The 16,100-nt window shown below is 45.3% G+C and overlaps 1 protein-coding gene across 1 annotated transcript in view; it reads right to left on the reverse strand.

Annotated features, from left to right (window-relative positions):
* Positions 1 to 1,477: 1,477 nt before the first annotated feature.
* Positions 1,478 to 16,100, reverse strand: part of LOC106562167 (protein CBFA2T3) — a 52,829-nt gene continuing 38,206 nt past the window's right edge. Inside the window, exons 7-14 of the mRNA XM_045689071.1 lie at positions 15,300 to 15,398; positions 15,119 to 15,267; positions 14,696 to 14,781; positions 12,957 to 13,197; positions 12,525 to 12,593; positions 11,725 to 11,778; positions 9,776 to 9,966; positions 1,478 to 7,307 (exon numbers count right to left, since the gene is read on the reverse strand). Of these exons, the coding sequence (XP_045545027.1) occupies positions 6,957 to 7,307; positions 9,776 to 9,966; positions 11,725 to 11,778; positions 12,525 to 12,593; positions 12,957 to 13,197; positions 14,696 to 14,781; positions 15,119 to 15,267; positions 15,300 to 15,398 (1,240 nt within the window). The 3' untranslated portion in view covers positions 1,478 to 6,956. The remainder of the gene's footprint in view (positions 7,308 to 9,775; positions 9,967 to 11,724; positions 11,779 to 12,524; positions 12,594 to 12,956; positions 13,198 to 14,695; positions 14,782 to 15,118; positions 15,268 to 15,299; positions 15,399 to 16,100) is intronic.

A 16,100-nucleotide genomic window follows, 5' to 3' on the forward strand; every position in this document is an offset into this window, starting at 1 on the left:
CCCTAATCTATGGATCTCACATGACTGGAAATACAGATATGCATCACAGATACCAACAACAACAAAAAGTAGGGGTGTGGATCAGAAACCCAGTCAGTATCTGGTGTGACCACCATTTGCCTCATGCAGCACGACACATCTCCTTTGCATAGAGTTGATCAGGCAGTTGATTGTGGCCTGTGGAATGTTGTCCCACTCCACTTCAATAGCTGTGCATAGTTTCTGGATATTGGCGGGAACTTGAACACGCTGTCATACACGTTGATCCAGAGCATCCCAAACATGCTCAATGGGTGACATGTCTAGTGAGTATGCAGGCCATGGAGGAACTGGGACATTTTCAGCTTCCAGGAATTGTGTACAGATCCTTGCAACCTGGGGCCGTGTATTATCATGCTGAAACACGAGGTGATGGCAGCGGATGAATGGCACGGCAATGGGCCTCAGGATCTCATCACGGTATCATGATAAAATGCAATTGTGTTCGTTGTCCGTAGCTTATGCCTACCCATAACATAACCCCACCGCCACCATAAGGCACTCTGTTCACAACGTTGACATCAGCAAACCGCTCGGCCGCACAACGCCATACTCGCTGTCTGTCATGTTCCCGGTACAGTTGAAACCGTGATTAATCCGTGAAGAGCACACTTCTCCAGCATGCCAGTGGCCATCGAAGGTTAGCATTTTCCCACTGAAGCCGGTTACGACGCTGAACTCCATTCAGGTCAAGACCCTGGTGAGGACGACAAGCACACAGATGAGATTCCTTGAGACGGTTTCTGACAGTTTATCCAGAAAACTTTGGTTGTGCAAACCCACAGTTTCATCAGCTGCCCAGGTGGCTGGTCTCAGACAATCCCACAGGTGAAGAAGCCGGATGTAGAGGTCCTGGGCTGCGGTTGTGAGGCCGGTTGGACTTACCGCCAAATTCTCTAAAACAACATTGGAGACGGCTTATGGTAGAGAAATGAACATAAATTCTTTGGCAACAGCTCTGGTGGACATTCCTGCATTCAGCATGCCAACTGCACAATTGCAAACTTGAGACATCTATGGCATTGATTTGTGTGACAGAACTGCACATTTTAGAGTGGCCTTTTATTGTCCCCAGCACAAGGTGCACCTGTGTAATGATCGTGCTGTTTAATCAGCTTCTTGATATAACCACCTGTCAGGTGGATGGATTATCTTGGCAAAGGAGAAATGCTCACTAACAGGGATGTAAATAAAATTGCACAAAATTTGAGAGAAATAAGCTTATAAGGAACATTTTTGGGATCTTTTATTTCAGCTCATAAAACACATATTTTTGTTCAGTGTATTTACATTTCGTTGACCCAACTGCAGTTCCCGGTCAAGACGCCGACTTTGAATACCACTGCACCAAAATATGATTTTCCAACTTACCTGTGCAGCACTATTTCATTATGATGTTGAAATAAGGATTTTTGATTCAGAAAATCAGGAAACATGATTGATATTTCATTTCATTTTTAATTACGCAGTTACATAGCTCAACACAGACGATAACCTGAATTAGAATGTTTACAGCTTCACACATCCAACATAGCGCACAGTTAAAGAAGGGGAATAGCAAAAAGGGAAGGAAAGCATGCAATAAATAAATAAAAATCAGAATTAAATTATTCTGGCACAGTTCACTTCATCTAAAGAATGGTAATAGGACTCTTAAAGAGGAAAATAATTTTTTCTTCAAAGCGCCAACCTTTCGAACAGAAACTTTTTTTTTTCTGTAATAATGTATTGCACAATACAGTATATAACGCTTCCCTACACATATAAAACCAAGTCTTTGTTTGTCTTGAAATAATAATGTAAAAAAAAAAAAAAAAAACCCACTTTCATCCCTACCATGACTTGGGGAGACCAAGAGCTGTATCAACTTTTGCCATCTCAGCTTTGTATCAGTGCGGGCTTCACAGGGCAATCAATCACTGAAATCAGATGAGCCAGGAAACTCCATTGATAGATTGGTGGTAAATGGTTAGGGAGAGGCTGATGCCAACATGCTAGTATTTGCCATCGAAAACACAGAATTTGCCCTCTTCATGTATGCCGTATTAAAAACCTAGAAATAATAAAGTGGTCTGTATGTGTGAATAAATGACAGTCTTTATCTATATATAAGAGGTGGAGACCTCCAGGCGTTGTAGATTTCACATCAGAGGCAGGAACAGTCCTCCTATTACCCCATTATGACATCACAGGACATGAATGAAATAGAACACTCCACAAACAGTTGGTCTTCCATTATTCCATGTCCAGAATGTGAATCCTTTCCTCAGAGCCCATACCACTTTAGGAACCTTGTTGCTCTTGTCTGGTCATAAAAAAGATAATTAGTTCAACCTTCTCTCCAGTGGCTCACACAGAACAGGAGCTCAGCATGCTAACTATACTTCAGCTGTCCTTTCAGTGACAACTTACATAGCCAAATGTCCAACAGCATCAACCCCTGTACAGACCTGCCCAAAGAACATGTGCCCCAATGATGGGCTAAAAGAAGGGACAGCAGAGAAAGAGAGAGATGGTGTGATTGATATTACAAACACAATTTTTTTTTGGTCAATAAAAATAGTATTTGCCACAAGTTGTGACAAATTAAAGAGTTATTGTGTTTCAGGGTTGATTCGCAGACAAGCAAAGCACACAGAGAGCATTAAAGGATAATGTGTATTGAAATGTCATCAAAACCTACAGTAATGTCGTGGATAATATGGTGGGTGAGTTCACTCTGTCTTTCCCTCTCAGTGCACTGCTACATCTTTAGAATTCTCTGCCATTATTCTGACTGAGATGTTTCATTAAAGCTCTGAAGGTTCAAGTAGTTTGTACAGAGAAACTGTGAAAAGAGAAAAACAAGTACACACACACACACACACCATGCATTTATTCCATCTGTAAGCAAGGCTTAGGAAGAAAACTCAAAGCAGTCATTACGCATTCCGGAGATGTTTCTGTAGTCTTATCTGAGGCATTAGATATGTAGAAACAAGCGCTTTGATTGCTTGAATAAATAATCTACAAATCTCCACCTTCACAGATGCGTTGGTTGTTTGTTTTTGTCTTGTGCTTTGAGCATGTGTTTATTTCAGACACTTTGGTTAACAGGTATAGTTGGCCTCAAGCCTCCTTATTTCTGGTCTTACTCGACACAATTTCAAAATCTACCACCGTGCAGAAATACTTTGGTCTGTGCTTTTATTTGTTTTGGACTACAAATGGCATGTAATGGTTTAACGTTCAGCTTGGGTATGGAAGGAATTACTGTATACCGAACCCTGGACAGTGTAGTGTACGTAGAGAGTCTAGAATCCAAATCATCTGAGTGTTCCTCATTTGATCCCTATTTCTGACTGACAGAGTTGAGCTGCGAAAATACACACATTGTAAAGTTATCAGTATTAGATCTTTCGGTTTGTTTCCTATTTGCTCTGATGTTTGTGTGAGTTTGCATGTCTGCTAGCAGCCCTGCTCCCAAAGCTCAGTGACCTCTCCCAGTCATGTGCTGCAGCGTCACAGGAGGTAGCTTGTGGTGGGTCAGGAGACAGGAGGGATGTCCAGGTAGGGGTTAAAGAGCAGAGGGCTGAAGAAGTTTAGAAACACAAACGGGCTGAAGTCATTTCAATACATCGGTAATAACATATGACACACATATACACGCAGATGCAGGGTACCTCGCAGCTTATCACATTTGAACGATTTATATATTACTTTTTGATACTGACATATAGGAAAATAGATCATGTACATATGTGATAAATTAAACACACTGCCAATGCTAATAGACGTCTAATCGTTTCTGCGTCAATATGTCACTCTATAGGTTTTAAATGCGAAAGAGCCTGGCAGACCATACTTTTAACAGTACAAGATAAAACAACACAAAAGCTCCTTCAAGTTTGGTCCATTTTAGAGTTATGTGGCCAATTGGTTCGGGATTATTATATCATTCATATGAACATGGCAGGTACAGTCCTTATTTAATGCTATGTTTGAAAGCCATTTGAGCGTGTAATTATAACTTAATGATGCTTTAACTTCAATTATAGCTTGTGATGACATTACTGTATGAGATGTCATTCCTCCTTGTTAGTCTGTGATTGTGAAGACATCTGTTCCAACTCTCCCAGGTTCTGAGTACTTCTTGCCTTGCTAGGATCCTAACCCTACATGAGGATAAATGACTGAGACTGCATCTTCACAAATGAATCTATGGACAGGGTAAGAAAAAAGAACCAGTGAAAGGATTGGGCAGTATCATGGTAGGTTAAGCTTCAGACTTCCAGACCAGTGTGTTGGTTTTGTTTTGGGGGCAGCCCACAGGGTTTTTAATGGAAAAGGTGGCCCACTGCAGTGGCACTTCAGCCCAATGGATGGCAATGTTTCACAGATAACTTTTTGGGCACAAGTTCTTGCGTTTTAAATCCAATATCCAGAGTAGTGGAGTAATTTAGCCTCATGCTAGGACGCTTTTAGAATCAATGTGTGATAAGCCTCTCTTTCTCCTCTTTAAAACCATCCTCTTGGGCCTGTCATGAGAGCTATAGCTGGCTCCTCCTGAAGGGAGTCAGTGGTGTATGCTGCCATCAATTACAGGGGGAACTATAAGAACTGTGACTCCAGAAGAAAACCACTATCGCTGCCAACATCCCTCCTCATAACATCTTTTTGAGATTACCCACTCAGCAGACTTTGCTAATCTGGTAGAAAAGAAGGATTTATGAGAAATGAAAATTCCTTTGATTAAAAAATGAACTGGAAAGAAATCATATTCTGGACATTGTACATTACTTTAAAGGTTTCTGTTATTTGGCAAACACATTTTTGGACCTCTTTAAATACTATGTACATTCACATTAAGTTACTGATGTTATTTTAAATATATTTATATGTATCTATATTATATGACCCCTATGGGTAGTTGCTGAGGTTTCATTCAGTAGCTGAATTCTCTTCATATTGCACCTCCGTCCTCTCACTGTCTTACAATGCGAGCAATATAAAATATTCTACAAGAGGATTTTCTTTTCATTGATAAAGATACAACAAATTGAACAATAAGAACAACATGGGGTTCTCTCTCCTAGAGTGTCTTTGCGCCTGCTTCAATGTTCAGCCCAAACTTAAAAAGAAGACAAGTCCCTCTTTCTGAAAACGCACAAGGGCAGCACAGGTGGACACCAGAGACGGAGACAATTTTTTTTTAGCGAGAAACAAAGAAAGGAATATCTACAAGCAGGTTTTATCCCTTCCCAGATATCTGCTCAGAGGTTATGTCCAAAAGGGGGTAGGGTTGACTGAGGGACGAGAGAGTTTTAGGGAGGAACATACAGGAAAGTGGGGGGGAGGTAGAAAGAGAGAGAGAAGAGAACTGAGTCTACACCGCTTATGAGGCTCGTTAGTCTGTTTGTCATGCTTTGGAAAAGGAGGGTGAAAATGTACGACTCACTGAAATGTATCCTCTTGATAGAGCTAAAAAACATAATTAGGAACAAAAGTCTTATCCATACTGTACAATGTTTGCTTGGACAGGTCATCAGTTTTTTTAGGTTGTTTTTGGCAGTTCCAATGCCTTTCATCTTCTTTTTGAGTAGCTGCTTCTTTGTCCATTCCGTTGCCATTCACATAAATCACTGTCTTATTCAGTGGTTCGTCCTTCCATTTCAATTGTCTTTTGTGGCAGGCGTTTCAAATGTTTGCTCTGGATTTCTCTCTCTGTGGATCACTGTGGGTATTTTCAGGCTGACAGAGGCCAGCTACAGTGCACTCAAGATAGAGTTGTTGCTCTACAGCCTTTATCTCCCAGGGCTTTGCTGCTGAGGAGGTGAAGTTGCTAGCGTTTGGTTACAAGATGAGTGCTTCTCCTTGTCTCTTAGTAACTTTGGCAGTGTAATAAAAAGGTTTGGATCATGTTTTTCCCTTCCTCTTTGAATTCATTTGGGTTCACATCGGTACAGAGAGGTGAGTCCGGTGTCATTTTCTTGGCTCGCTAGCAAGGTAGTTAACTTTTTTTAATCACTATTATTTGTTTAGAATATTTGGACTTTTCTTTGTCTTCCTTAAAGCCCAAAAATGAATCATCGGATAAATAATTAGCCGTATTATGGAAGAGTTTCTGAGGAATAAATCGCACCATGAGGGTATCTTATCCTCTCTCCTCCATCAGAAGAGGGGTTTCCTGACTGGTGTCTGGCTTCTTAGGTAGGGGACCTCAGTCAGAACATGTCCATGGCCCAGTACACAGAGGAGCCTGCTCTATAGACACATCTATCTATCCATCTCTCAGAGGCCTGGGCTGTTAGTGCACATGCTGGGGGTTAAGAGTCATCCCACTCCTGCTGCGTTAAAGGGAAATCCTCTCCAACTGCTAAATTTAGATATCTCTTCTTCACAATACGTGTGGTACCATAACGAGTCTCATGCAATGCAAGCCCCCGACATACACAGGCGTTGACTGGGCTTATGTTACTGAGGCCACGTGTTGGTCTGGCGTATAACAAAGCTTATCTTCACACGACATTATCAGAGTTCAATAACCAAGTATGGTGTTTTTTTTGTCATATGACTTTAAGAGAGGAAGTTCTGCCTCTGCATTGGTTTATTTTGAGCATTCAGTAAATTAAGCCCTAGCCATGCTAAACACAACAGTGGACCCCTTGACTAGTTTCGAGTTTGACAGAGAGAAAGCCTGTGCGGCTGAGAGACAGTCAGAACGTTTTTTGGGGGGGAGGTTGAGGAGTTGAGAAAACAAGGCCTTCAGGTAGCTAAGAAGTAGTCGACGGTGCAGTATTCACGGTAGGACCACTACAGATGCAGTACAGAAGAAGGAAAGGGTGCAGTGCGATCGATGGAGATTCCTCTGTTTGTTTAGGATGGATGGCAGCTGTACTGTAGCGTCAGTGGGAGTGACTGGGCGTGGCAGGGCGGGGTCAGCGAGAGGTGGCGTCCAGCAGTGCAGGGGTCGCTGGGGTGGTGGAGCGTGAGGCACTGCTGGAGCTAGCCTCCTTAGGACTCCCGGAGAGACTGCCTCCCCCACCACCGCTGGTCTGGCCGGGCAGGGAGAGTGGACCAGGGGGGGTGCTCTCTGAGTGTGTAGGGGGTGCGCTGGAGGAGGGGGTGCCCAGAGGAACACTGCTGCCCCCGGGGAGGCCCTGCAGACCCTGGCCACAGACGTGGTGGTGCTTCTCCCAGTCTTTGTGCTGGCAGAAGGAGCCGCAGTAGCGCGCTGTGTTGCAGCCGCTGCACGTCTCACTGGCCTTGCGTCCACAGTTCCAGCAGCTCTGGAGAGACAGTGGGAAGAAGGCATAGAGTTGATAAAATAAATCTCTGGTCGTCAACCTGTTATATTATTATACAAATATCATTGTTAACACTTTTCAAATACTGTCATGCTATCAACAGGTGAGTTATTTCATGTTCTGGGCAACATATTCCCACATTTATTGTCTGGGGCTACAAATACCCCAAACCACTATGTGGACTGTCCTGTCCTGTCTTGTCCTGGCCTGTCCTGTCCTGTCCTGCCTTTCCTGGCCTGTCCTGGCACTGACACTGTTGCTCCAACCATCCGCTTGTGGCTGCTGTTATTCAGACAAGCGGCTGGAGTCACTCTTTAATAATGAAATGAAAACAAGGTGTTGACACTGACCAGGTGCCGCCAGCTGTGGCTCTCATTAACACCACAACCAGACAGTGTCCTGTTTAAGATATACACATTCTGTGCAGAATATGGGATTTTGATAGAGAATTGATAGGTTAAACACTGCTCTAAGCACCATGAAAATCTGTTGATCTGTGCAGAATCTGTCTGGGTGGCCGAATACACACACACACACACACACATTGCATTGAGGACTCTGGCTTGTAGAGAACTGGTGAATGAGCTGTTACTGAGAAGCGAATGTTGATGGGGGGGGGCATGTTATGAAGTGTGTGTGACAGTAAGTCATGTGAAGGTGTGTGTGACAGGACTATTTTGAGGAAGTGTTACTGTGCGGTCTAAAATAAGTGAGTTAGCTGTGTGACAGTTTGTTATGTAAAACGGGTGGGTTGGTGGGTTGAGGTGACACGATTGATTGTGAGTTTGAGGTTTGGAATGTGACAGTGTGCTTTGTGATGCAGTGCAGCAGTGTGTGCCTGTGTTTACTGACAGTAGGGTGAGGAGTGTATCTCTCTATGCCTGCTGCTGTGCTGTGGTATGTTACAGGGCACAGGGTGTGGGGTATGGGGTACACTCTTGGAAAAAAGGGTTCCAAAAGGGTTCTTCGGCTGTCCCCATAAGAGATCCGTTTTTGGTTCCAGGTAGAACCCTTTTTGGTTCCATGTAGAACCCTCTGTGTTCTATCGGGAACCAAAAGGGTCCTACCTGGCACCAAAAAGGGTTCCTAAAAATGGGGACAGCCGAAGAACCCTTTTAGGGTTCTAGATAGCATCCATTTTTCATAAGGGCTATTTATAGTCTACGGAGACGGACCCTAAGGGGCGTAGCGGAATGTAGCAATGTCGTTTTTCATCTCAAAAGATGTGGCTCCTTGAAAATTGTAACGCGCTGTATCATTCCTTGCGTAGTCATGGGGGCAGTAGACAATGAAGCTTGCTTGGCTCCTTGATTTGATCTATAGGCTATGCATCAAAGTAGCATTGATAAGTTAGTATAATCTCAGCGACTGTTCAAACAATAAACCAAACAACATTATAGGCTTATTAGAATCCCCACCAAAATGTATTGTGTTTAGAAGTAATAACTATTGATTCCAGGCTATTGTTAAAAACAGAGATTTGAGCTTTTTCTCTCTGACCAAAACATGATGACATTCTATTTTTAGCTGATATGGGAGTGAATACATTGAAGCGGTATATCAAATTGGGATAATTTTGTAGGTTTCAGAGGCAAGTATAAGAATATTGGCCAGGGCTTATAATTTCATTATAAATCTGATTATTTCACATGGCGATGTGGGAAGCTAAAAGCCCAGATTGAACAACGAGACAGATATTTTTCTGGATGTATAAACGTGAAGCATCCGCTTGGCGTTTACACTCACTTCCAAATATGGTATTGAGAGGAAGCCCAGTGGCCGGCAGTGGGAGGAGATGGAACGAGATGGATTTTGGCAGACATTCTGCACATTTTCTCATCGATGAAACACTTAATATCAATACAGTTTCTGTTCCCAAAACTACAATCTGTTACGAACAGAGTGGACTAAGTTTTGTAGACTTTACCCTTTGCCAAAGTTTGAAATAATTGCGTTGTTTAGAAGGAGTGCAAAGGCGAATTGAGTTGTTGCACATGCACACTTCACAGAGTAGACGCTCCCTGACGGAAATATGCACCTGTATGCTAGAACGCGCCAATAGGATCTCGCTAGCTTGTGCTTGGCTCTGCCCACCTCCATGCTTGTTCTACCCACTATGACTCATTTGTTTCCATTTGAAACGACAGGCTGTGGTCTATCTTGGTTTAGTTATAAAAAAAATCTTTGCTAAAAGGTTAGCTAGCTTGCAGTGTTTAAACGACTTGCTAGCAAGGGAAGACAAGACAAGACACTCTTCTTCTGCTTTCACAACAAATGAGAAGACAACATGAAAACCTTGGTTAGGTATTCATGTTACCAAAATAGTCCACGTTGCTCAAAACAAAATGTGCACGCACGCATGCAGCTCTATGCATGTTTAGTGTGTGGAAACCTTAAGAGTGTAGGATAGTGTGGGGGCATGGGGAGGGTGATAAGGCTGTGATGCTCACTTCGCTGGAGTCCTCCTGCTGGTTGATGACGGTCAGTGCATCCTCAGAGGCCTGTTTCCTGGCCTCGGCCAGCGCCCTCTCCATCTTGGACCTCTCAGCGGAGATCATCTCATGGGCCTTCCTCTCAGCGTCCGACACAGCCTTCTGTAGCTCCGACATGGCCTGCCTCTTAACCTCGTTCACTGCCTCCTCTGTGGAGAGAGCGAGAGAGCGAGAGAGAGGCGTCAGTCCCCATGACCGCTCCTACTCCGTCATCCTTTATTGAGGCACTCTAAGCTCTCCATTTGTTTTATCTCGGCAAACAGATGTACATCATCCAAGATTTAAAACATTCTGTCAGAAAAAGAAGCCTGTTAATAATTAATTAAAAGACGTCTGGTAACAATCATTTCCAGCGCTGACAACAGCAGATGTCTCCAAACTTTGTTCATAAACTTGCCAGCTAACCCATTATTCTGTGACTCTCTGCTTTTGATTTGAAAATAATTCTGAGTGAAACAGACGTAAGGACTGAGGAGTGAAAATGGTTTCCATATCATTGATGCATAACTTTGCTAACAAGGGTTAACTGTGGTAGAGGTCCTATCCTCTAGCCGTGAGTGAATAGGCAGTGTTTTTAGAAGGAAATAGAAGCTGAGGCTGGTTCTCATTAGAAGACAGTGGTTATCTGGTTAGGAAGGAATCACAATCCCTCTCATTATTTTCTTACGTTATGTTACAAGGAGAACAAAATACAACATCCGAGATTCATTTAGCTTTAGCTCTTGCACAATTCCATCTAAAGAAAACAGCTGCCCCGCATAATACAACTAATTAAATCCTCATGTTCAACCACCAAATGTATATTTTATGGCCATGAAAAATATCCTATCAAACTGCCAACTGGCACAGTATATGGGATAAATAAATGTCTTGTACAACCAAAAGGAAGGGAAGTTGTATTACTATATTCCCCTCCGTTCTACACACAGACATAGTCAGGTGGTCCCCCAGGTGAGTGAGCCTCCTCTGGGCAGACTGGAGGTGAGAGCCATACCGTGGTCTATTCTCACTTCCTGATTCTTCCAGTCAGTTGGTGTAACGGAGAGGAGTCATAAATAACTGTCATATTTCTCCCTCCGCTCCCTTTCTGGTCCAGCTGTCTGGGGCTGCTGTGCTGAGCTGGGGCTGGGGCACAGGGGCTGGGCGGCTAGTCCCGTGTGTATGTGCTGACTATGAGGACGTGTGTGTGTGCGTGCGTGTCTTTGTGTGTGTGAGTCTGTCTCCTCTGCTCAGAAACTGGAGAAGTAGTTTGTATTCCGTTTATCCTCTCAACACCTCCCGCACAAGTCTTCCCTTGCTTTTTTCACCCTGCCCGTCTCTACCTTCATCCATCATTTCATTTCTACATTTTCCCCCTTCTTATTCGTGCATGCCTTTTCCTAACTATCGGTACAGTCCTCTGCTGCTCAATTATCAGGCTTAATGCATGCATCACTAAGATTAGTTTACAAATGTAATTAATTCTTATCAAGGAGCCTGCAGAGCAGATGCTAGGACAATTAGCACTTAATGCAAAACACGGGGGCAGCAATATTAACGTTTTAATTCCGGAGGGATCCGGCAGGTTTTTCTTTTTCACACTTCAGATCTTGTTTTCCAAAGGCGGCATAGTCTCTCAACCCTACCGACACCAGAGAATACGTGTCTTTTTCTAATTAAAGAGATGGACTGCAGTTATGCTGTTCGCTGAGGGAGCAGTGGTAATAGGACAGAGGTGGTGCAGTAGTGAATACCATAGGAGGGGTCTCGCACGCACACGCGCACACACACACACACACACACACACACACACACACACACACACACACACACACACACACACACACACACACACACACACACACACACACACACACACACACACACACACACACACACTAGGGGGGGATGGGAGCTGTCATACTCACCCTGCTTGTTTTGGAGTTGCTTCAGTGCTGGGGAGAGTGGGATACTTGTAGCACCTGTATGAAAAACAACTGTAAATTAAAATAGTTCTTCTGCTGGTGAAAATGCAGCACATTATCTCACAGACAGCAGCATCTTTCCCTCCACAGAATTTAAATATGACTGCAGCATAATTGTGTTGGTACTCAGTGGGACCAAGGCTGCGTCATACCTGACTCCTCTTGGGATATGCATGTATATCAGGCCCAGGCACTGCAACACGCGAACCCACCCCTGCTACATCTAACTGAATCAGTCTGCTCTGCGTATGATAGTGACAGTCCTTAGTCTGACTAAGGGGTTTGGTCCCAGATTGCCAACAGTTATTAGGATGCAGTTGGTCTGGCTGGTTCAAGTATACTTAAAACAATGAGTTAAAAGCTGTCACATTGAAAAGCAGTATTAAATGAACTAAGCTTTACTACTCCTAAGCAGAGGATATCCCTCCTCCTCCCTCTCCCCAGTTAAGCTTCAGGTCCCACCTCTGCTACATGCGCTGCTCTGGACAGCGCCAGGTTGGTTAGTACATTTTCACTGCAGCTGAACTGCAGTCGCCGTTCATAGCAGGTTAAAGGTGGAAAGCACTTAGCACTAATGACACACATGACAGTCACAGGCTCTCCAATCCCATCCCTGTCCTTATGTCACTATGGCAACAGGACAGGCAGGGCCCTCTTCAGGGCTATCTGCAGTGGCGATGGCGGTGAGGGTGACCGTGTCGGGACAGTGACAGTACATTAAGGACGGACGTGTGGTTACTCACCAGCCTTCCTCCAGATCTCCTCAGGTAGGTAGCCAGACGCAGGTCTGTGCAGGAAGTCCCTATGAATCTCTGAAACACAATCCGGACCAGAACATCAGTCAGTCTACCACGCTCTCCACACATACACACTTTATGGGCCAAATGCTAACTGGAAATAACTCAATATTTTACACAGATTTCCCACTAACGTCAGTGCATGGTTTACCCAAAAGTCCAAGCTACATGCATAGATCTCTAGCTAGGATTCAGCCCTATGTGTCCCAACCTCACGAACACACTCAAACTTGAGCTTCCTTTTTCTTTGTACCATTTCATTTCATCCCCCAGCATGCTCCCCTCTTTCCTCAGAGCAGACAGAACAGTTGCTGACTGAGTGACAGTGTGGAGTGAGGAGTGACAGCCTGGTGCTGGTGTCTGCAGCAGTGGAAGTACCTATGGGCTGCTGCGTCTCGACGTTGTTAGGAGTGTTGGAGGAGGAGTTGTGAGGAGGTAGAGGTACAGGAGGAGGAGGAGGGCGCGGCTGGCCGTTGCTCCCACCTTTTTTCATATCTTCCACGTCGCTGTAGCGTCGGATCCAGTGGTTCATCTCCTCACGGTCGGCCTCCTGGCAACGCCGCAGCACCGTGAGAGACCGCCGCGTCTTCTCCACCATGTCCATGATGCAGTTGAGCAGCTGCAGGGGGGAGGAGGAGGGAGGAAGGGGGAGACATGATCAGAGCGCCGCTCTACTCTCTGATTTACTTTCCTTCAGTTCAGACTCTGACATCAGGCAGCTGCTCTCGGTGGTGCTAAAGAATGGCGGAGCATGGTTTTATTCGGAAGTAGTGTATAGTGTGCATTCTGAATTTAGTCTATGAAAAACACAAACAGGCCTAACCTTCATCAAGATGTCAAATTGTATGAGAACATTTTCATTGATAGTAATTTGAGTGATTTTTTGGGAGCAATCCAGTGTCTCTAGAATCAGTTCTTGCTGTGCAACAACACTTTCTAAGGAGCACTCAGGAGCGTGTGACCCTGTCACCGTTTTAGCAGCGAGAGCCAGCGGTGCTGAGTATGTGTGTGTGTGTGTGTGTGTGTGTGTGTGTGTGTGTGTGTGTGTGTGTGTGTGTGTGTGTGTGTGTGTGTGTGTGTGTGTGTAATGAGGTTGAGTGGTTATACAGAGCAGTGAAGTAAAAATGGCTGTAACAGCTGTGCTACTGATGGAAAAGGCCTAACCAATTCATTCCAAACCCTGTGCTCCCTCCAAGCCCCTTTCTGCTAAAGCCTTTCACCCACACCTCCTCCCCTTGCCTTCCTCTTGATATTTTTCTTCACTAACTCTCTTAACATTGTTTCTCTTTCTGCCTTTGCCCTATGCCTCCTTCAACCCCCGGTCTGCAAAATGCCTCCTTCCATATGCCTCCTTCCATATTCTCTCTTTCTCTCTCTCTCTCTCTCTCTCCGCCTGCTTCTCTCTCTCTCTCTCTCTCTCTCATTCTCCGCCTGCTTCTCGCTTTCTTTCTCCGCCTGCTTCTCTCTCTCTCTCTTCCCCTCTCTCTCCCTCTCTCTGTTAGCTATATTTATTTCAGTAGAGTGTTTCTAATTTGGCAGAGGCCCAGCACAGGCCGGTTCCCTCCATGACTACAGCCCTTGTCTCAGCTGCTCTCCCCAGCTGGAGCTGTCCTCTACTGGGTCCCTCGCTCCATCTGTGGCCCTTTTTAGTGCCTGAGTGTGTGTGTGTGTGTGTGTGTGTGTGTGTGTGTGTGTGTGTGTGTGTGTGTGTGTGTGTGTGTGTGTGTGTGTGTGTGTGTGTGTGTGTGTGTGTGTGTGTGAGTGAGTGTTCCAGCCTTGGTAAAGGTAAGGGGAGCTCAGAGTGCTTGCTCCAGTCTTTGTACGCTGGCCAGAGAGGCCTCGGCTGTCCATTCCTGACATGGACACAAGCCTCTACAGACCCCTTAAGGTCAGCTGTCCATCAAATGCAAACTCTGCTGAGGTTTCAGTTCTTCAATCTGTCAGCAGCACCCTGTCTCCCCCCGTCCCACCTCCCTTCATATCATCTACAGCACTGAGAGGTTAAATGATTTCTACTACACACTTCTCTGTAGGATGGGCGATATTAGGGAGGTATTTGGGAGGTATTAGGGAGATATTAGGATAAAACCGGGGAGCCCTACCCCAGCAACACGTACATTATCGAGGTGCTTCCACTCCTCGGCCCACTCCCGATCTGTCAGGCGGTGATCGATCACTTCCTCCTGACGTGCTCCATGCACAGCTGCAACACAAACACACAGTCCTGCGTTCAGCACGTAGGCACCATCACCATATATGAGCCATTCTGGCTCCAGTCTCCTCCACATACAGGACATTAGAGCTCTAACACTTCCTTATACAGTGTGAGCCATTACGGCTCTAACCGAGGGAAGACGTATATGGATTCCTAGGGGGACATACCCAAGGATGTGTCACCATAGGCTTTTATAGATGCATTACCATGGGAATTTAACATCAAACTGTCACAAGTTGTCATTGTTCTTTAGAGACGCCATGAGGTCCTCTCTCTCTCTCCCTCATCCCTCCCTCGCCCTTCTCTCATTCCCTCCCTCTCTCACCTGTCTGCCGGTGCCTGTCCCGAGCCTCGCGGTGCTCTGCTGTGTGGCGGTAGGCGTCACGGTAGTGGTGGGCCAGGGCCATGTCCTCCAGCCGGTAGTGTTGGGGGGCAGGGGGGTTGGGGTGAGACAGGCCGTTGGGGGGGGTGCGTGGGCAGGCCGTTGGGGGGGCGGGTGGGCTGGCAGGCCAGTGCTGGGGCTGAAGCGCTGGCTGGGGCTGATGGTGCAGGGCCGCTTGGCCAGGTGCTCTGGGTGGTGCCCGTCTCTCTCTGAGTCTTTGGTCCTGAAGGAAGAGAGCACAGGTCAACACGGTTACAATCCCTTTATACGTGTCACCACCAATCAGACACCTTCACTCACTTTATAATTGTTAACATCTCCTAGAACATGAGGAAAATCCATTATTGTTTTACTATGCCAGACTGAGGAAGTTACAAGGGAACAGGAATGAGATGTGTTATATTCAGGATGTACACGCATATTTAAGACATTCTAGATTTACTGGGCTGCTAACCTGTTGTTGTTATTAGAAGACATGAGCAGTAAATCTGATGGTGTTTCAGGAATCCCCCCTACTGAGAAGCTCACTGTTCACTTCAGACAGTATCTACCCCAGAGTGTGTGCACAGCTGTACGCCATATGTAAAAAAACACACTCTGTATATTCAGTGTCTCGAGGTGGGATCCAAACTCTTAATCCTAATATCCCTCAACTCACTCTCTTAACTTGCAAGTGTAGCCTCTCCCACAGACCTACGGTGCTGTTGTGAGTCTGTGTTTGGCAGATGTTCAGTGACGGTCCTGTTTTGGGAGCCATCTGGACAGTTTAAACGCCGGTGTTGATATTAATCTGTTTAGCTTGGTGAAACAGCCAGGCATTCGGAGGTAAATCGCTCTCTATCTTCCCAGGGATCAAAGGCAAATGAAAGGAATTTCAGTGCCATGTGGATGCGAGTGTGTTTTTGTTTATGAGTCCGTGTGTGTA

This window comes from Salmo salar, chromosome ssa11, assembly GCF_905237065.1.
Source record: "Salmo salar chromosome ssa11, Ssal_v3.1, whole genome shotgun sequence".
Classification (NCBI taxonomy): Eukaryota; Metazoa; Chordata; class Actinopteri; order Salmoniformes; family Salmonidae; genus Salmo; species Salmo salar.